This window comes from Carcharhinus amblyrhynchos, chromosome 13 (genome assembly GCF_965287045.1).
Source record: "Carcharhinus amblyrhynchos chromosome 13, sCarAmb.v2.hapA, whole genome shotgun sequence".
NCBI classification, from domain to species: Eukaryota; Metazoa; Chordata; class Chondrichthyes; order Carcharhiniformes; family Carcharhinidae; genus Carcharhinus; species Carcharhinus amblyrhynchos.
In genome coordinates, this window is record NC_137336.1 from 38,562,312 (window position 1) to 38,583,006 (window position 20,695).

The 20,695-nt window shown below is 41.7% G+C and overlaps 1 protein-coding gene across 2 annotated transcripts in view; it reads left to right on the top strand.

Annotated features, from left to right (window-relative positions):
• ecscr (endothelial cell surface expressed chemotaxis and apoptosis regulator) overlaps nucleotides 1–16,378 on the top strand; it is a 38,658-nt gene extending 22,280 nt beyond the window's left edge. Inside the window, exons 3-11 of one of the 2 annotated variants that reach the window (XM_080201100.1) lie at nucleotides 802–918; nucleotides 2,464–2,562; nucleotides 7,950–8,048; nucleotides 10,281–10,355; nucleotides 12,294–12,395; nucleotides 13,623–13,659; nucleotides 13,768–13,835; nucleotides 13,917–14,011; nucleotides 16,097–16,378. In XM_080201100.1, the coding sequence (XP_080057226.1) occupies nucleotides 802–918; nucleotides 2,464–2,562; nucleotides 7,950–8,048; nucleotides 10,281–10,355; nucleotides 12,294–12,395; nucleotides 13,623–13,659; nucleotides 13,768–13,835; nucleotides 13,917–14,011; nucleotides 16,097–16,105 (701 nt within the window). In that variant the 3' untranslated portion in view covers nucleotides 16,106–16,378. The remainder of the gene's footprint in view (nucleotides 1–801; nucleotides 919–2,463; nucleotides 2,563–7,949; nucleotides 8,049–10,280; nucleotides 10,356–12,293; nucleotides 12,396–13,622; nucleotides 13,660–13,767; nucleotides 13,836–13,916; nucleotides 14,012–16,096) is intronic. The other variant, XR_013888410.1, reaches the window with a different exon arrangement.
• The last annotated feature ends 4,317 nt before the right edge of the window (nucleotides 16,379–20,695 follow it).

Sequence of the window (20,695 nt, forward strand, 5' to 3'; positions counted from 1 at the left end):
GCCCCACTGCCATTGCCAACGAGAACAAAGAACTTGGTGCTCAGCCAAACCTCCATTCACTGAAGCCGGTCTGGAGAATCCCAGCTGCAGGCTAGGATGGAGAATTTTGATCAACAATAATGGTTGCTGGTGGAACAGTTTTGTTAAGTATCTCAGTAAATAAAAATCCTGAAAAAATGTTGCAATTCCATCACCATCTGAAAAAGAAAGGACAAGTGAAGGTTTTGGATAGACAGTTTAATTACTTTGTTTCTTCTGAAGATGTTCTCATCCTTATCTCTTTCAGATACTGACAGGTTACAATCTGTCCTAAGTATTGAGCAGAAATTGAAATGGGCAATAAAGGGTTTTTGTACAGAAGGCCTAATTGGGCCTCTTTCAGTGCAAATTAGGCAACTACCCTATATTATGGTTGGAGAACATGATCAGGAAAGTTACCATTAAAATGTAAAAGAAGGCAAGATACCTATATGTTTTGTCCCCATCAGCAACCTTGGCTGTCATCTTGCCAATTCACTCCTATGTCCTTCCTACCCTAGGTTCCCCCATTGTTTTCAGCGCCTCCTCTACCAACATTGAACATTTGTTCAGTACAAAACTGACAATTAGAAGTGCTTCACTGGCTATTGCTACCTGGGCAACAAGTCTCTGACCATCCTCAGCTTTGAAAATTATTTCTGTGTTACCATTGAAACTAAACATCAATTTTTAATTAATAGATAACAGAAAACTGTTAGAATTGATTAAAAATTGATCTCTAGCTTACAGAAACTATTAAATTCTAAGAATGGTATGCTCTAGGGACAACAAACAAAGGAGAGACAACAATTGTTACAACAGACCATCAAAATTCACCACTGACAAGGGGTGAGACAACTTCACATGATGCAGGTAGCCTACAATCTACTGCAACTACAAGTGAGTATTGTTACATTTTAATTCTCTACATAAAAATTTATTAATTGGAATCATGGAAATCAATATTCTTTAGGACAGTTATACTCCCAGGGTGGGATTTTCTGGCTGCACTCGTCCCAAGACCGCAAAGTCCCACCCAAGGTCAATGGACCTTTGCACGGTCTTGTCCCGCCTGCTACGATTCCCGTGGTGAACATGATGGGAAAATTCCACCCCAAGGGAGAGATTGAGTGCATTGTTGCAGTGCACTCAAGAGATTGCTCACTATGGAAGACAGAATAGAAAAACAGAATATCACTTGAACAGAGAGAGATTACAGAGTGCTGCAGTACCGAGGTACCTGGGTGTCCTTGCACATGAGTCACAAAAAGTCAGCCCGCAGGAACAGCATGTAATTGGGAAGGCAAATAAAGTGTTGGCCTTTATTGTAAGGGAAGTGACCTGATCGAATTCACCAGGTAGTTAACTGTTTGTCATCAGGGTTTCTGTGCCTTTAAGAGCAAAGTCCAACCCCCACAAGCTGCTGGTCAATGCTGGGATGGGAAGGCCCACTGCTCCTGATTCTGAGGACTGCCCTCTGCCTCCCATCCCCGGGTGGCACAATGGCACAATGGTTAGCACCGCTGCCTCACAGTGTCAGGGACCCAGGTTCAATTCCGATCTCAGGTTACTGAGTGTGTGGAGCTTGCACCTTCTCCCCATGTCTGTGTGGGTTTCCTCCGGTGTTCCGGTTTCCTCCCAGAGTCCAAAGATGTGCAGTTTGGGTTGATTGGCCATGCTAAATTGACCCTAGTGTCAAGGTGATTAGCAGGGTAAATTTGTGGAGTTATGGGAACAGGGCCTGGTGGGATTGTGGTCAGTACAGACTCAATGGGCAGAATGGCCTCCTTCTGTACTGTAGGGATTCTATGAACTCAGTTTTGGGGGGGCGGGGGGGTGGAGATAAGTTCTGCTCAGTGACTTTTAACTCTTTTTCTGATTTAAGAATTTATCTCAAGATGTTTCCTGTGTATAAGACAATGGAATAGATTACAAAGTAACTATTAAGTCAATATATAACAGTTGTCTGGAAGTGCAAATTTTTAATATCTTAGGTGGCCAGAAGGAGGCCGGAGCAAAAAATGAAGGATTTACTCTGGTGCTGACAGGATTTGAAGATTTTTTTCAATACAAATCACAAGGAATTTTATTCTGCAACCAAGTAGTTTCACAGCCCTGACTTCCTGATGGAAGGCCATATTTGCAGGGAACGCAAGTCAGAGATTTCAAAGTACAATGTTGCAGCTTCACACTGACTGACACTTCCTGCAAGCATACTCCCTGCTAGAAAGAAAGATTCATGGAATGATCCCTCTAATCGTAATGCAGACACTTTATGGTGCTATATTAGGCATAAATTGAAACATCTTCCCTTTCTCAGCTTACTGAGAAATCAACTTTGCCTTAAAAAATTAATTGAACGATGAACAGCTATCTTGTTATTTACCAATAAGTGTGTCTAACTGTTCAGATGTTATCATAATCATAAATACTTTTCATTTATAGCATCAAGTAATACTCCAGTGACGGAGAATTCCACCATTGTACCGTCTACAGGAATTGAAAATATATCTGATACAACAAGCTCTGAGAAGAATGAAATAGGTAAAACCTGTCACAGCATTTAAATATTAGTACTTCTATTTATGCAGTGTGAACAATCATTATACAGTGGTCAGTTTAGTTTTAGAATGGAGGCAACTGAGGATAAAGAGTTTTCCACTAGATAGTAATTAAAACTGACACCAGATAATAGTTAGTATTTGATGCTGCAAATAGCCATTCTGAGGTAGATTGTAAATAGTATGCTAATAGTCAAGCTTTGCTTGACCCCTGTCCAGATTTTTGAAAGCATTGTTTCAGATCTCCCATTCAAGACAGTTGCAGTCATATCACTATGAAGCAATTGAAACAAAAGCAATTGTGATAAAATTTCCTGGACATTCAAATTGTTGGAGCACAATCCACAGTCTTCTGATTTACTGTTTGTCAGGTCAATGAAGAGTTCCTGCTGATTGTTTCCTTGAACTTGTCTGGCAACAAAGACCATGTTGGACCTGGAGCCACACTGTGTAGCTTGAAGGATTTCATCAGTACCAGGAAGTTGCTAGTTTAGGAGAATGCAAATCAGGATACGTATATATGTTCTACAGTTTGCGGAAGATTGCAAGGGTTTTGCCCACCCTGCACCAGATTTGCAAGCCATTCTCGATCTCTTAAGCTTTTCATGCAAGAAATGTGACCTGTTGCCAAAACAAAACTCAGGAATCAACTCATATCTATTTAGCCAAATATTCCATCCATATAGTTGAAGGAGAGATTCTGCAATATGTTAAGCACTTCCCACATCTTGGCAGCCACTCTCTCAAAAGGCCACCAGCATCAAGGAGATACAACACCGTAGAATCTGAAACAAAAACAAAAAATGCTGAAAAAACTCAGCCTGTCTAACAGCATCAGTGCAGAAAGAACAAGTCTGGATGGCCCTTCTTCAGAGCTAAAAGGAAAGAAAATCAGAAAAGATTTATATTATGAGGGTGTAGGGTGGTGGGGAGGGGGCTGTAATAGGACAAAGGGAATGTAAATTAGGATGAAGAAGGCTGAGAAAGGTGCTAGAAGTGTCCATTCAGTGATCAGAATGTGTGAATGGCAGAATAGAGGTATAGATGGTGAAAAGGAAGGAGGGGATTGAAGGGGGGGGAGTAGGAATGGAGAAATTGAAAATTGATGATAAAAATGGATGAATGAGATGAAAAGAAGAAACAGAACAAAACAAAATAAATGAAAATGGTGGGGGTGGTGGGGTGGGAAGTACGGGGGCGGGGGAGGGCAGAGGTGGAGGGGAGAGTTCATGATCTGAAGTTGTTGAGCTCAATGTTCAGTTTGGAAGGCTGTAAAGTGCCCAATCAGAAGATGAGGTGCTGTTCCTCCACTTTGTGTTGGGGTTCACGAGAACATCACTGGACTATCTGTACCTCTGTTCTGCTGTTCACATAGTCTGATCACTTAATGGACACTTTTAGCACCTTTCTCAACTTCTTCACCCTCATTTACATTCCCTTTGTCCTATTGCACCCCTCCTCACCCTCATAGTATAAATCTTTTCTGAATTTCTTTGATCTTCCCCGATGGAGGGTCATCCAGACCTGGTCAGCCACACCAGTTCAGTCTTTCACAAATTACAGCAATGAGTTTTTGAACACAAAATATCCTCCAATCAATTAAAGTCTGAATTTATAGGGCAGACTTTAGCAATACAGTGCTATAATGCAGTGAGACCAGACTGTATATTAGCAACATAAAAAGAGTGCTAGAGAAATTCTAATACCTCAATTTGCATCTTTCAGTTCCAAAAGAAGGTCCACCAGATAAGCACTAGTAGCATTCTAAAATCCAGCTCCCTAAGCATTCAGGTAAAACTCATTTAATATCAACTTCAATGGCTAGATATTGGGTGGAAATTTCCCTCCTTCCCCCACACCCACCAACCTCTTGCAGTGTGTTTCCTGGCAGTGAAGGTGACTTGCCATTGGACAACAGTAGGATCTTCCGATTCCACTGATGTCTCAAGTGTTTTGTGTTGTTTTCCAGGCACGCCACCAGGCAACCCACTAAGGGGTTTGCCATTGGTGGAACCAGAAGATCTCATGGGAAGGGCTTGAAAATTCAGCCCGTGGTGTTAAATTTCCAAAAATCGTTAGCCCACCAGATCCTGTTTTCTTGACTCTCAGTGGCCAACATTCCAGAGGAGGACAAAGAAAACACTTCAAAGACATTCTGCAACTCTCGAAGTAGGGTAACACTGACATTAATGATTGTGAGGAGCTCACTATCATTTGTTCAGAATGGCAACAATTTGTCCATCAAACTGCATCACGTTTTGAGTCACAACATCGTAAAATGAAGCAAAGTGGCGGGAGAGAATGAAAAGAAGAAAATCCTGCACTCTGATCCTACCACCTTGTGGAACATCTTGCCTCTTGTGCCTAAAGATAAGCAAGTCAAGAACTGGCCTGTTCAGTTACATGAAGACCTTTGCCACAAACTCACAACTCTCAGTAGAGGTCATTGTCAAAGATAGGGATGGCTGCCACTGAAAGAAGAACCAATATAATTTGTTTATCTTTGTGTTAGTGCACATGAGTATATTAGGCAACAAAATAGTAGAGTGAATCTCAACATAGCTATAACAAGGACAGAAAATTCAGAAAATTGTCTCTGGGACTTGCTGGAAGGTTAGAAACACTTGAAGAACTGTTCTGAGTGCAGGCATAGCAAGTCTCGAATTGAAATGTGATATGTGCACAATGAACAGGAAAGGGTCAAGCAATACATTTTGAGGCATTCCACAGGTGACAGAATAGGAAGGCATTGCAGGAAATGTGCTGGCTATGTTGGTATAAATTAAAATAGAACAGATGAAAATAGAACATTACCGACCTCTAGTGGCCTTAATTCCCAGCGCATTGAAATTCTTCACATATAAAATCAGCCTCAGCCTTTCTATCCATCATATTTTCAACTTCTTCCAATGTTTCATGCTAGTTCACAACATGCGCTCACCAGAGTCTGAACACTGTCAATTTCTTCTATTGCTCTACTCTGAAGGATCAGTTCCAGCACTGTAGCCACAGAAGGTAGCAAAGTGTCGGACCTGGGAAGAAATGAATGGCAGTGGAGAAGGGGAACAGATAGTAGTGAAATGGAGGTGGGGGATTGATGCCTGTGAAGGGGAGTAAGTATGCTAATAAAAATGGATAACAGTGAGAGCCAAGAAAATTGATGACAGTGAAAGAGAACAAGAGACATTATTACAGGGAATGGGTTAGAGCATAAAAGGGAAACGGATGCTTGTAAAAGGAAGCTCAATGGATGGCAGTGAGGAAAGAAATGGAGGCTAATGAGGAGTGAGTTGGGTGAATAAGATGACTGATAGAAGGGGAAGAGACAGAAACTGACACTGGTGTTTTTTTATGGAAAGAGGGAAAAACTAGGAAGTTGGAGGAGGGGGAATCTCCAACATAGAATGTCACCTCAATGATTTCCCACAAATGTTTTGTGAAAGGGAAATTTTGCTTGACTGATTTATTGGAGTTCTTTGGGGAAATAACAAGCAATGTGCATAAAAGGTAATCTGTGGACGTGGTACATTGGGTTTCGAAAAGGCATTCGATAAGATGCCACATCAAAGGTTAACAGTCAAAGTAAGAGCTCATGGCATTGGGGGTAACATATTGGCATGGATAGAAAATTGGTTAGCTAAAATGAAGCAGAGAGTAGGGAAAATTGAGTTGTAACTATTGAAGTGCCACAGGAATCAGGGCTGGGCCCCAACTATTCACATCATTGAATTACAGATTCACAGAATTGTTGCGGTGCAGAAGGAGGCCATTTGGCCCATTGTGCTTACACTGGCTCTCCAAATGAGCATCATGGCTTTATGCCATTCTCCTGTCTTTTCTCCGTATTCCTTTATATTGTTTCTATTCAAATAATCATCTAATGTCCTCTTGAATGCCTCGATTGAACTTGCCTTCCGGGCGGTACATTCTAGGCCCGATCCACCCGTTGTATAAAAAAGTTTTCTCTCACATCTCATTTGCTTCTTTTGAAGATCACTTTAATTCTGAGTTCTCCTGTTCTTGATTTCTTTATGAGCAAGAAAAATGTCTCTCTATCTATTCTGTCCATTCCCCTCATGATTTATCAAATCTCCTCTTAGACCTCTTCTGTCCTAGAAGAACAGTAACAATCTCCTCAATCTATTCTCATCTATTTCCCATCACCAGAACCCATTCTTGTAAACATCTTCTGCGCTCCCACCAATGAGTTCAATACTTTCTATAGTATAGCGCCCAGGACTATACACAATACTCCAGCTGAGGTCTAATTAGGCCCTTGTATAAGTTGAGAATAACCTCCTTGCTCTTGTACTCTATGCATGTATAAATAAAGCCCAAAATATTATATGCTTTATTAACTGCTCTCTCCACTTTTCCTGCCACTTTCAATTATTTATGCATATATAAATCCAGGTTCTTCTCTCTTGCAACCACCCTTATTGTAAGTAAAATAGAATATTAAAATAGAGAAGTTTGTACAGGGCATTTGTGAGACCACATCAAGAGCACTGTACCATTTTGGTCTCCTTACTTAAGAAAGGATGTGATTGCATTAGAAGCAGTTCAGAGAAGGTTCACTCAATTGATTCCTGAGATTAAAGGGTCATTTTATAAGGAAACGGTAAAGAGTTTAAGCTTGTATTGATTGGAATCCAGAAGAATGAGAAGTAGTCTCAGTGAAACATGATCCTAATGAGACTTGACAGGGTGGATGCTGAGAGGATGTTTTTCACCTTATTAGGAGGAACTAGAACTAGGGAGCACAGTTTAAAAATAAAGGGTGTCCCATTTAAAACAGAGGGTGTGATCTTCTGGCTCTTCACGCTGCTGGATTCTTGTGGTCCCGCCACTGACACACTCCCTCCACATGCTTCCTGGCAGCACGGGGTGGAATCAATGGGAAATTCCACTGATAGTCTCATTGCCTAGAAAAACACTGCAGGGTGGTCAGAGAATCCTGGCAAGTGATTGTGGGGTTTTGTTTTCTCAGGAGATTGTTAGTCTGTGGCATCCACTTTCCCAGAGAGCAGTGGAGACAAGGTTATTAAATATATTTAAGCTTGGGTTAGATAGATTCTTGATTGACAATGGAATCAAAGGGTAGAGAAGAGGTTAGGCAGAAAGTAATGCTGAGACCACAAGATATTAACCATGATCTCATCAAATGGTGGAACAGGCTCAAGGGGCTGAATGGCCTACTCCTCCTTCCAGTTCTTGTATTCTTGTGTATTGTATTCTTGTGTCATACTCAACAATGCTATTCCTGGCAATATGGATACTTCTTCAAGTTCTATGTATTCAGTGTCCATTTGTCAGTATCTGCAATTATTATGTTACATTGCACCTGTTTTTATTTATTTTTCCTTACAGTTGACACAAGCACTGCTGCTCACACAACATTTATCTCTGTGGTACCTACTGCACAGAGCGCATACTCTAGAGCATCAACCAGCAATGCTGAAGTAACAGGTAAAGCCAATGACTGTATTAAATCTATATTAGCTATCACAAACATACATTTATATTCAGTGAATGATCCTGTTGATTTCCTCTCTTAATTTTATTTAAATATTTCCTAATTGTGAGTTATTTTAAGAATTAAATTGATGCAATTTAAAGAAAATGTCACCAAAAATAACTATAAAAGATAGAATTAAAAGAAAATTACTTCATATTTATGAAATTTTTCCATGTTTGAGTATGATAATACGCCTAGAAATGGTTGGTGAAATGAATACAAACATGCATCTTATTGAAATATCTAAGTTAGAATGAATTAACATGTGTAGCTTATCTAATTTATTTCACTAATTCACTGCAGGTGTGGTTACATCAACACCCTTTAACCACACACAATAGGTTTAATTGATGACACTTAATGTAAATATACATCAAACATGTATATTTACTTAAAAACATCTACCATGAGTCAATAACCAAGGAAAATAAACACTATCAAATTTTGCCTGTGGTATGTATTGGTGATAAGCTTATACTTAAAATGGTTAGCAATTACCATGGTCAAGCATTAAGATTCATTACATGAGGAAAACCATTCTTCTCAGCTTTAAGAAGAACCTAGCATAAATCCAGAGGTGACATCATGACCCTGATATTTATGGGAGATGGGAAGCATATAGAGAACCTGAAAACAACAGAAGAACCTGAAAGGGTTACCAGTTACATAGAAACATTGGACGCAATCTTATGACCTTGTCCACCCCACTTTTGGTGAGGCAAGCTGCTAGGATCATCAGGAGTTGAAAAATTAGGTTTGCGCACTTTTTTGCCGACAACATCAGCTTTACGGCAATTTAAATTTTAATGACATGTTTTGCATTGCAATCGTCCTGGCCCAATTACCTTTATCACCTCACAAGCCAGTTCTCCCTGGTGAGAATCATGTATGGTTCCCAACAACCAGGACCCGATGTGATGGCCTTGCCAAGGAGAATTGGAGGCCATTGAAGCTCCCAGATGGTTGGGGGGGAAAGGGCTGGACAATGTGCATGGGACAATGCCAGCCTGGCAATGCCAGGCAGTGGCAGTGCTCATCAAGCACAACAACCGTGCCGGGGCAGTACCAATGGGATGGAGCCAGAATGGGGATGGAGCCAGGGTGGGGCAGAGACAAAGTGGGGTGGAGCTATGATGGGGAGAGGATAGAAGGAGGGAGTTCCATGGGGTGGAAGGGAGGGAACTCTGCATGGGGGTTGGGGGGAATTGACAGGGTGGAGAATGGAACTCTGCAGAAGGGGAAGCAATCGGGGAGGGAAGGAACTCTGCAGGGGGTTGATTGGTGGGGCAGTGGGGGTGGTGATGCCCATGGGACAGGGAGAGGTGTGTCTATTTCCATAGGGGGTGTCCTGATGTCCTGGGTAGGGTAGAGATCCATGGAAGGGGGAGAGGTCAGGGGTCTCCCAGTTCACTGTGAGACTGGGTCACCTTGTGAAATAGTGCACGAGTGCCCTGAAGCCAGATTCACTGGCACGTTTTGGCCCTACCAACCCCTAGTACTGGTGTGGAATTCTAAACTCTCCAAAAAAGTAACTGACCGTGGGAGCACTGGGGAGTGCACCGAAAAGACCAGCGCAGACAACTCCTGTTTTAAAGTTGATTTATTATTGTCACAAATAAGCTTACATTAATACTGCGATGAAGTTACTGTGAGAATCATCTAGTCGCCACACTCAGGTGCCTGTTTGGATACACTGAGGGAGAATTTAGCACAGCCAATGCACCTAACCAGCGTGTCTTTCAAACTGTGGGCAGAAACAAGAGCACCTGAAGGAAACTCACGTAGACACGGGGAGAATGTGCACAGATAGTGACCCAAGCTGAGAATCAACCCTGGATCCCTAGCACTGTAAGGCAGCACAGCTAACCACTGTATCAGTGTGCCACCCCACAATTTCTCACTTCATCATTTTTTGGGAGAATTCTACGAATTGTCATGGTCATTTGCAAGTGTAAATGCAGTTTAATGCAGTATTAGTAAAACAGGTGAAAGCTGCAAGTGTCTGAAAATGAGCAATAAAAGTTAACAAGCATGAGGATTGAAGGCAATTATATGTTTATAACTGCTTAAAATTAGTTAAGTACAACACAACTCAAAGTACCCTGGTTCAAAGATTTTTATTTCAATTGTGTATTCAGTAACTAGCATGGTCCGAATTATATGTTATTGTCTTCTTTTGACAGACCCTGCATCTGGGTTTGAGACAAGTATAGCTCCAACTACAAGTGGATCCAATTCTTTGTCTGTAATCGCCTTTGGTAATTTTCTGCAATTGAATACTCAGCTCTTTTAGTCAATCTAGCTCTGTCTTTCGTATCTCTGGTCAGCTGTACAGTTAATTGAATGTATATGTTAGACAGGGTAAAAGCAAAGCCATGCGATGTTCTCAAACTAGAACTGGATACTGTGGCAAAGCTGTTAATTGGTTCCTATTTTTTATCTTACCCTTATTTTATATGTTCGGAATTGAAGAGAGAAAATCTTGCTAGGATCTGCTCTTTATATAGACAGCCAGATTACCATTACTGAAATGGGAAGCTCAAGTTGGGAAATTTCCTGATTCGCTGGATGCGCTCTGATAAAAAATACTGCAATATAAACAATTTTCGTTGTGGGTAGGCTTGGGCAGGGATAGAGTTAGGACAGAAGCAGAGTGTGGTGGTCACAATGGTGGGCATGTGTTGCAGCGATGAGCTGATTAGAAGGTCCACCTTGGTTTTTTGGAACATTGTCCTAGCTGTTTTATAAGCTGTTAGGCCTGCGAGACCTTACTCACTCACTCACTCTCATGCCCCCTCAAACCTGCCCATGCCAAGTCAATGCCAATGCATGCGCTCAGCTCCCCCCATGTTTCTCATAGGTCCCAAGTCACTTCCACAGCCTTCATCTAAAATCCACCCTGGGCAGGCTTCATGAGTCACATGGATATGAAAAGAAAATCTAACTATCTGATACAGCTTTCTTACTGATGCACACATGATAGTGAAAGCCTATTCATGAAATCCATTGTTCTGCCGTACTATTTTGCAAAAACAGGATTGTGTGAACTTGGAGGCAGAAGAACCCAGAGAGATAATTATGCACGCAGAGCGTTTAACTTTAATTACTGAAAGTTGCATCATAGCACAACTGATACAGGATTCTTGAAATAAGGGACTAATCCTTCAATTTTGGAATATGCCAACACTTAAAGCCTTGTCATTAGACAGTGTGAATCATAGAATCATATAGTGCACAAGATGCCATTCAGCTCGAGTCTGCACCGGCATGTGAGAAACACCTAATCCCATTTACCAGCACCTGGTCCATAGCTTGAGTGTTACGATGTGCCAGTTCTCATCCAAGTACTTTTTAAAGGGTGTGAGGCAACTCACCCTCCCAGGCAGCACATTCCAAACCGTCACCATCCTCTGGGTAAAATAGATTTTCCTCACATTCCTCCTAGACCTCCTGCCCCTCATCTTGAACCATGTCCCCTTGTGACTGACCCTTCAACTAAGGGGAACAGCTGCTCCCTATCCACTCTGTCCATGCCCCTCATAATTTTGTACACCTCGATCTGGTCACCGTCAGTCTTCTCTGCTCCAACAAAAACAACCCAAGCTTACCTAACCTCTCTTCATAACATAAATGTTCCATCCCAGCCAGCATCCTGGTGAATCTCCCCTGAACTCTCTCCGATGCAATCACATCCTTCCTATAATGTTGAGACCAGAAGTATTATCTAACTTACAACTATTTAACAAGCATGAATTGGTGGAAGCTCTTCATTTAAATCTGTCTTTACACATTTAGGGTGGGATTCTCTGATCTCATTCAGTCCCACCCTGCTGCCAGCAAGAATGGAGAATTTGGCACTCAGCCAAAATTCCATTTATTGCAGTGGCGCTGGAGAATCCCAGCCACAGACAAGGTTGGAAGTTTCCAGCATTTATACTTTTCTCTAATAACATTGCCATTTCTTCAATGATGTTCTTTTCTCTCTTCATAATTACCGTTTTACTGATACAATATTCATTAACATGTTGTTGATTTAATAATGCTTATTTTAATCTTTCTTACTTGTCTGTGATATTAATCTCATCTTCACCACTTAATTGCCCAGCTCTGTGTTGTCATATGGCATTTTTCTTTTTGCAATCTAACATTTCCATTTTCATATGGATAATGTGTAATTATTGTATTTGTGTTTTCAGCTGTGATCATCCTGATTGTAATCCTTGTAATAGTTGTGGTAATCCTCGTCAGTGTCATCTGTTTGCGGTCTAAATGTTGTGATAATGAGGATGCATCACAAGGTAGCCAAATTATTTATTATACCTTTTTGCCAAAATTTCCTAATGTTAGCCAAAATATGTACTCTGTTATAAATCAAATGCTTTATTTATCAATAAGACTAGGTTAGAATGACTCTACTTGTACAGAAATAAATGCAACTTTATACTTCTAGCATGTAGACTTTGAGCCACCATATGTAAAGTGATATAGGTCAGAATCTTACACTGTTCACGCCAGCGGGACATTCTCACAGGCATGAATGGAGATTTGGCTGGTAGGATTGTGCTCTTCATCAATGATTTATTTCATTATTAGAAACTATCAACCATTTCACTTACTGTGCTTTCTAGAAAGACATAAGAGCAGATAATAGAAGAGTACAAAAACTTCATCCAATAAAGGGGACGAATCTCCCACCCTGCCACATTCATTTTCTAGCACAGCAGGGTGGGAGAATCTCACGGCCAGGCATGCACGGGATTTGTAAACCCCATCAGAGTGTTTCACTCCAGTGGGGTCTACAGGAACTCCCCACTATCAGAGAACTATCAAGACAACCCTGCTGGAGTGAAGGGGGTCAATTGGGAGCCCCCAGGTGGGGGGGTGGTGGTCAGGCAGTGGGGCAGGTGGTACCCATTGGCATGGGCATCTGAGAGTGCCAGCCTGTACCCCATGGCACTGCCCAATAATAGGCAAACTGCCCATGTCCCGGGGGCAACTTGGCATTGCAAATCAGACATTGAGCAGTGCCAAGGAGGCCTCTTGAGGCTGGGGCCTAGGGGTGTCGGGACTGCTGAGGTGGGGAACTATGGGGAGGGAGGCTGGAGATCGGGGCCGTCCGGGATGGAGGTTGGGTTGGGGCTGGGCCTGGGAATGTTTGGAAGGGTGCAATTGGGCCATTAGGGGGTTGGGGGGGACAACACTGCCATGGTCCCAGACTGGGCAGTGTTTGAGCTGGCCAGTAATTGGGAGGCTGACAGTGCGGGGCCACTGTGCATGCACAGAGGCTTGCTGGTTTCAGCCTCCTGGGTGGGAATAGGCCCTGAAATCTAATGCTGGTGTCCTCTGCATTGCACAGAGTGTGGGAGATTCTAGTGTGAACTCCCGCTGAAAAGAAAACAGTGTGAATTACTCCAGTTTTCCCACAAGTTCAACACTTAGAATTTTTTTGGCGAGAATATGTTTTGCTCATATCCTACTATTTATTCTTTGTTGGTTTCAGCTTTTATTGTTTATTATTTTAATAGATGGAAGGAAGGCAAGGAATGCAGCACCATCAGAAAGGTAGGTTTGGGCAACTCATTTTTAACTATTCATTAAAGGTTGGAATATAATATTCAAGATAGATTCTGTTGAATCAAAAGAAGTTTATATATCTGCATTTTTCCTCAGCTCTCAGGTTAATGGAGAAAAGGAGAGCATCACTCTGGTTTCCATGCGAACTCTAAGTACAGAAGCTGGTGCGTAATTGCTGAGTAGAAAACTCTGAAATATCTGTTGTAATCAGGTTCTGCAGTAATTATATTTATGTTGTGCTTTAGGAGGACAAGAATCACCCGTGCAGGGGTCTCTTCAGAATGATTCAGTTGAAGCTAGTGAGCCTGATAAACACTTTCAACAAATAAATAATGCAAAGGTGTGTGTTTTTTTTAAGTGTTAAATTTAAGCTGTGATGACAGAATTACTTCCTTGCAAATTGCTCCATTTCCTTCACCTCTTCTACAGGCAAAGAAAATATTCTCAGCATTTTCTTATGAAATCGGAGTCGTATATTTTTGCGACATTGACTTAGTAATAATCTACCCCTTAATATGAGCTGAATACATAATTACAAATACAGATCTTCTGCATTTCTTTCGTCCCTCTCATAATTCTTCCCCCTTTTTACCAGATGAGGTATTAAAACAAATTTATGTGAAATATAAGTGAAGAAAGTTATCACAAGAGGCATTTCCCCCTTTTAAGGTTGAACTCATTAAAAGGTGCAGAGGGACCTTGGGGTCCTTGCGCATGAGTTGCAAAAACCCAGCTTGCAGGTGCAGCAGGTGATCAGGAAGGCGAATGGGATGCTGGCCTTCATAGCGAGGGGGATTGAATATAAAAGTAGGGAGGTCTTGCTGCAGCTGTATAGGGCATTGGTGAGGCCGCAGCTGGAGTACTGTGTGCAGTTTTGGGCGCCGTACTTACGCAAGGATATTTTGGCCTTGGAGGGAGTGCAGAGGAGGTTTACTAGGCTGATGCCGGAGTTGAGAGGGTTGAGCTATGAGGAGAGGCTGAATAAACTAGGCTTGTACTCGTTAGAGTTTAGAAGAATGAGGGGAGATCTCATTGAGACGTATAAGATGATCAATGGGATGGATAGGATAGAGGTGGAGAGACTCTTCCCGCTCAGAAAGGATAATAGGACTAGGGGACACAGCCTCAAGATAAAGGGGGGGCGGTTTAGAACGGAGTTGAGGAGGAACTTCTTCACTCAAAGGGTGGTGAATCTCTGGAATTCTCTGCCCATTGAAGTGGTGGAGGCTACCTCGCTAAATATTTTTAAGACGCAGGTTGATGGGTTTTTGATAAGAGAGGGGATTAAGGGTTATGGGGAGAGGGCGGGAATGTGGAACTGAGCCACGACAGATCAGCCATGATCTTATTGAATGGCGGGGCAGGCTCGAAGGGCTAGATGGCCTACTCCTGCTCCTATTTCTTATGTTCTTATGTAAATGGCAGCTAAGTATGATTTTCCAGCAGGAAAGACAAAAATAAACCATAGCTGAATAAAAGTGATGTGTTTGAAATAAAGGAGCTTGAGATGAAGGAAACAGACAAGAAGGAGTTGATGAAAGCGGATATGAGTGAGAAGAAAAAAGAGAAAAGAAGGAAGGGAGGAGGGGTGAGAGGAGGAGCACAGAGGCAGATAAAAGATATGGGCCAGAATTTCCTGACTGTTTACACCAGTGGGATTTTCTCATCCTGCTGGAGTGAGTAGAGATTTGGCTTGTCACCAAAATCTTCATCTTCATTGCAGCGGGAACGTGGCGTGAGTGGGCAGTAAGATCGTGTCCATTGGAGTGTATGGCAGGAAAGAAATGGGTCAGAAGTAAATGGGAAAGGTAGACAGGGTGAGAGGAAGAAGGTAGAAGTGAGAGCAAGAAGAAGGAGAGGGACAAGTACAAGTAGAAAGAAAGAGTTGAAAGAGAGAGCTGAGGGGGAAGGGGGCAGACAAGAAAGAAGGAAAGTGATGGGAGAGAGAGATGAAAGTAAGAATGGTGTAGGAACTATGGAGAAGAACAAGGTGGAGGTGGGAAATGTAGATGAGGAGAGAGAGAGGCAAGTAAAGAGGAGAGGAGAGAGAAATGAAAGAATGATGAGAGGGAGAGGAAGGTGAATGTGGAAGTTGTCACTGTAATGTTAGATCCTGCCTCATTAGTGTCAGTTAGTCATACTTATGGGGCTGCTATATGTGCAGCACCTTTGAAATTCTGAGATCACTTACCATTTTAAATATTTAATAGATGCAATCAATTAAATCATAGATATTATCATTTAAAAAGTTTTTTTTCATGAGTAAAGGAGCCAGCACTGGAACTATTTGGAGATGTATGACAGTGCAACTCTTGGCTGATGTTTTTCTGCTTCTTACTATTGATTTATCCATATTGATGGTGGTTATGTCATTAAACTATTTCCCGTTGCTGTTATTCGTTAACCTTTTGATATTTCATTTCAGCTGGTATAAAGACATGGACAGAAGCTGACGTTGGGAAAATGTATAAGCTACAAAGGAACATTGAAAAACTCTCACAATTCAACATGGAAACTTTATTTTTTGCCTTGTCTTTTAGTACATGGTTCTTACAAATATTTTAAGTAAAGCAACTTCTGAATACCTCCTCAAATGGTATCATGGACTAATATGTAAATTATTTTCCAGAATGTTTTACCACTTTGGGTATGAAAATATACTATAGAACATAGAACATTACAGCACAGTACAGGCCCTTCAGCCCTCGATGTTGCACCAACCAGTGGAACCAATCTAATGACCTTCTAACCTAAACTATTCCAATGTTATCCATTAGCCTATCCAATGACCATTTGAATGCCCTTAAAGTTGGCGAGTCCACAACTGCTGCAGGCAGGGCATTCCACGACCTTACTACCCTCTGAGTAAAGAACCTACCTCTGACATCTGTCCTATAATTACCACCCCTTAATTTAAAGCTATGTCCCTTTGTGTTAGCCATCACCATCCGAGGTAAAAGGCTCTCACTGTCCACCCTATCCAATCCTTTGATCGTCTTGTATGCCTCAATTAGGTCACTTCGTAACCTTCTTCTCTCGAATGAAAATAACCTCAAGTCCCTCAGCCTTTCCTCATAAGACCTTCCCACCATACCAGGCAACATCCTGGTAAATCTCCTCTGCACCCTTTCCAATGCCTCCACATCTTTCTTATAATGTGGCGACCAGAACTGTACGCAATACTCCAAGTGCAGCCGCACCAGAGTTTTCTACAGTTGTAACATGACCTCACGGCTCCGAAATTCAATCCCTCTACCAATAAAAGCTAACACACTGTACGCCTTCTTAACAACCTTATCAACCTGGGTGCCAACTTTCAGGGAGCTATGCACATGTACCCCGAGATCTCTCTGCTCGTCAACACTACTAAGAGTCCTTCCATTAGCCCTATATTCTGTACTCCTGTTACTCTTACCAAAGTGAATCACCTCACATTTTTCCGTATTAAACTCCATCAGCCACCTCTCGGCCCAGCTCTGCAGCTTATCTATATCCCTCTGCAAACTGTAACATCCATCCTTACTGTCTACAACTCCTCCAACTTTGGTGTCATCAGCAAATTTACTAATCCATCCTTCTACACCCTCATCTAGGTCACTTATAAAAATGACAAACAGCAGTGGCCCCAAAACAGATCCTTGAGGTACACCACTTGTAACTGAACTCCAGGTTGAATATTTCCCATCAACCACCACCCTCTGTCCTCTATCAGCTAGCCAATTCCTGATCCAAACTGCTAAATCACCCTCAATCCCATGCATCTGCATTTTCTGCAATAGCCTACCATGGGGAACCTTATCAAACACTTTGCTAAAATCCATATACACCACATTGACTGCCTTATCCTTATCCATCTCTTTGGTCACCTTTTCAAAAAAACTCAATAAGTTTTGTGAGGCACGACCTACCCTTCACAAAACCGTGTTGACTATCCCTAATCAATTTATTTCCTCTAGATGATTATAAATCCTATCCCTTAAAGTTCTTTCCAATATAGCACAGTAACAGTTATACAATTTGTAACTTTGTGACTTATAATTTTTTTAATTATCATTTTTGTCAATGGATGTCTGAAGAATAGTGGTGGAAAAATTGGACAGAATATTGCCAATTTTAAATATATGTTACATTTAAATATGTGTGAATTACTATGCAGATTAAAGAGTATGGTGTTTGACCCTTTATGGGGGGGGGGGAAATGTGCCAAGAGGATCACGTGACCCAGGTAACCAATCAGGGACCAGGAAGGGGAATCGCCCTAGCAAGCACACGCTTCTGTATCGGTTTGATCTGGGTCCTGACTGGCAGTCATGAGGCTGCAAGCCTCTTTATTATAGTTATATGTAAATAAACATAACAGGAATTAGCAATGACGGTAAAAGAAAAAAAAACGGTTTCAAGATCATGAGAATAAGGCCATTTTGAGTTGAAGTTCAGAAGTTTGGATGCCTCAGTGAAGGGTTAGATGCAATTAATTGGACTACTAGTTTCAGGCCAATGAAATAGAGAAGGAGGGGAGGAGAAAGGCAATCCATCTGAATGTGAGTCAATTTAATATGCAGTGTTACATCCCGAAGTGCATCTGACTCCATGTCATACACTGAGATAGGTGAACTACCACCCAAAGCCATCAGTAATATTGCAATGATTTAAGTTTAACTCAACTGGGAGAGCCCCTGGGGAAACTATTGCAACTTATATTACCAAGTTAAGACAGATTCCAGAGCATTGCAACTTTGGAGCCACTTGCAATGATATGCTGCTGGATTGTTTAGTCTGCAGGGGGCGGCACAGTAGCACAGTGGTTAGCACTGCTTCTTCATAGCTCCAGGGACCTCGGTTTGATTCCCGGCTTGGGTCACTGTCTGTGTGGAATTTGCACATTCTCCTCTTGTCTGCATGGGTTTCCTCCGGGTGCTCTGGTTTCCTTCCACAGTCCAAAAGATGTGCGGGTTAGGTTGATTGGCCATGCTAAAAAATTACCTCTTAGAGTCCTGAGATGCTAGATTAGAGGGATTAGTGGTAAATATGTAGGAATATGGGGCTAGGGGCTGGGTGGGATTGTGGTCGGTGCAGACTCGATGGGCCAAATGGCCTCTTTCTGCACTGTAGAATTTCAATGATGATTTCTATGGTAAATAATGAGGCCATCCAAAGGAAGCTATTAGAGAGGCAGAGGTAAATTTTAAAAAGGCGCTGGAGATAGCACTGGCACAGTTATAATTTAGCTAACTGACGAACAGGAGATACTACAATGAGAAATGTCCTCAGTTCAAATGTATGATTTGATCCGAAGTAACTAGATTGAGAGCGGGAAGCAGGCTTTACGTTTCCTTCTATGATTCTGTTTCACTTATTCTAAAAAGTCTGTATACACCACTGCTGCTATTGAAAGAATACTGATTACAAATTGCAATATAACAAATTCAGCAAGACACATGAAGGAAAATACTATTGCTGGCTATTTCACTTTATTTCTATACATTCAATTTCCAAATTGCACAAACACTATCCACCAGCACACCCCACTCCATCCCCAGCCTTTAACACCCCATGACAGATTTGTTTAAGAAATATGAAGGAATTCTAATGAATCATAAAAATAATGGGGCCAAAACTGATGCAGAAGGGACTGTGACTTTGGCAGGACTTTATAGATCAGGTCTTAGCCTATATTAGGAAGGCCTGCTGGGTCTTGTGAAGAACAGAAAATTATCCACCATCCTCTCTCCCCCCAAAATTTTACAAATCAGTGATGCAACAATGTGATGCCAGGGTTGGGGATTTTCTTTGGCTCGAGCCTATCACCTGAGGTGAGATGGAAGTTGCCTGGATGGGTGCAGCTCCAATAACACTCGAGAAGCTTGACATCATGCAGGACAAAACAACTCACTTGATTAGCATCACATCTACAAATATTCAATCTCTCCACCACCGACACTCAGTAGCAGCAATGTGTACTACCTACAAGATGCATTGTAGCAATTCACCAAAGATCCTTGGACAGCACCTTCCAAACTCACAACCACTTCCACCTAAGAAAGACAAGGGCAGCAGATAAATGGGAACACCACCACCTGCAAGTTCACCTTCAAGCTACTCAACATCCTGACTTGGAAATATATCGCCGTTCCTTCGCAGTTGCTGGGTCAAAATCTTGGAATTCCCTACCTAATAGCATTGTGTGTCAACCCACAGAACGTGGACTGCAGCGATTCAAGAAAGCAGCTCACCACCACTTCCTCAAGGGTAACTAGGGAGGGCAATACATGCTGGCCAGCCAGAAATGCCCATGTCCCATTTATGAATGGATTTTAAAAAAGTTCTGAAACCATTGAGATGAGACATACTGACCTCCAGAAAGCGAGCCTCACTGAGAGCGATCTAGGCCAGAGAAGAATCGTGGATGTTGAAAAGGTGTTAAGATACTTCTATTCATCTCCTTATGCAAGAGATCAATGGGGATCTGTGTGGAATCAGCAGATTTGAGCAGCCCTCAAAGGCAGACAGGACCAATGGTCTATCATGTACTGGCCCCATTAAAAAAATTATTCACCTTCCCACTTCCCTGAAAGTTTAATTGAGTCAGTACTGAAGAGCAATCGCTTGTCTAATTCCTGTTTAACTGTCATGTTTAAAACCTGCAGATCTTCCTGGACAATTTGGTTAACTTTGCTTATTCTTTATGTAAGAAATTAAAAGAATTGAGTAAATGTTGTATATTTTACATTTTAATTCACAAATAGAGTTCTAATTTTTTTGTTTCAGAAATTGTATGATATTTTCAAAGTGATATGCCAGATCTGCCCCCCGACCTCAGCACTGCATTGAAATAAAATACTGAAATATTCCAAAAATTAAAGTTTTGGAAGATACAACTGTCAGAATTCATGAGATGCAAGAGTCCAGCATTGCTCCTTGAAATATTAGCTGATGCATATTTAATGCAGTCATATGAAATTCCTCTGTCTATTGTTTATACACCAATCCTAATCTATTTACAGTAAAGGTGGTAATACTCAGT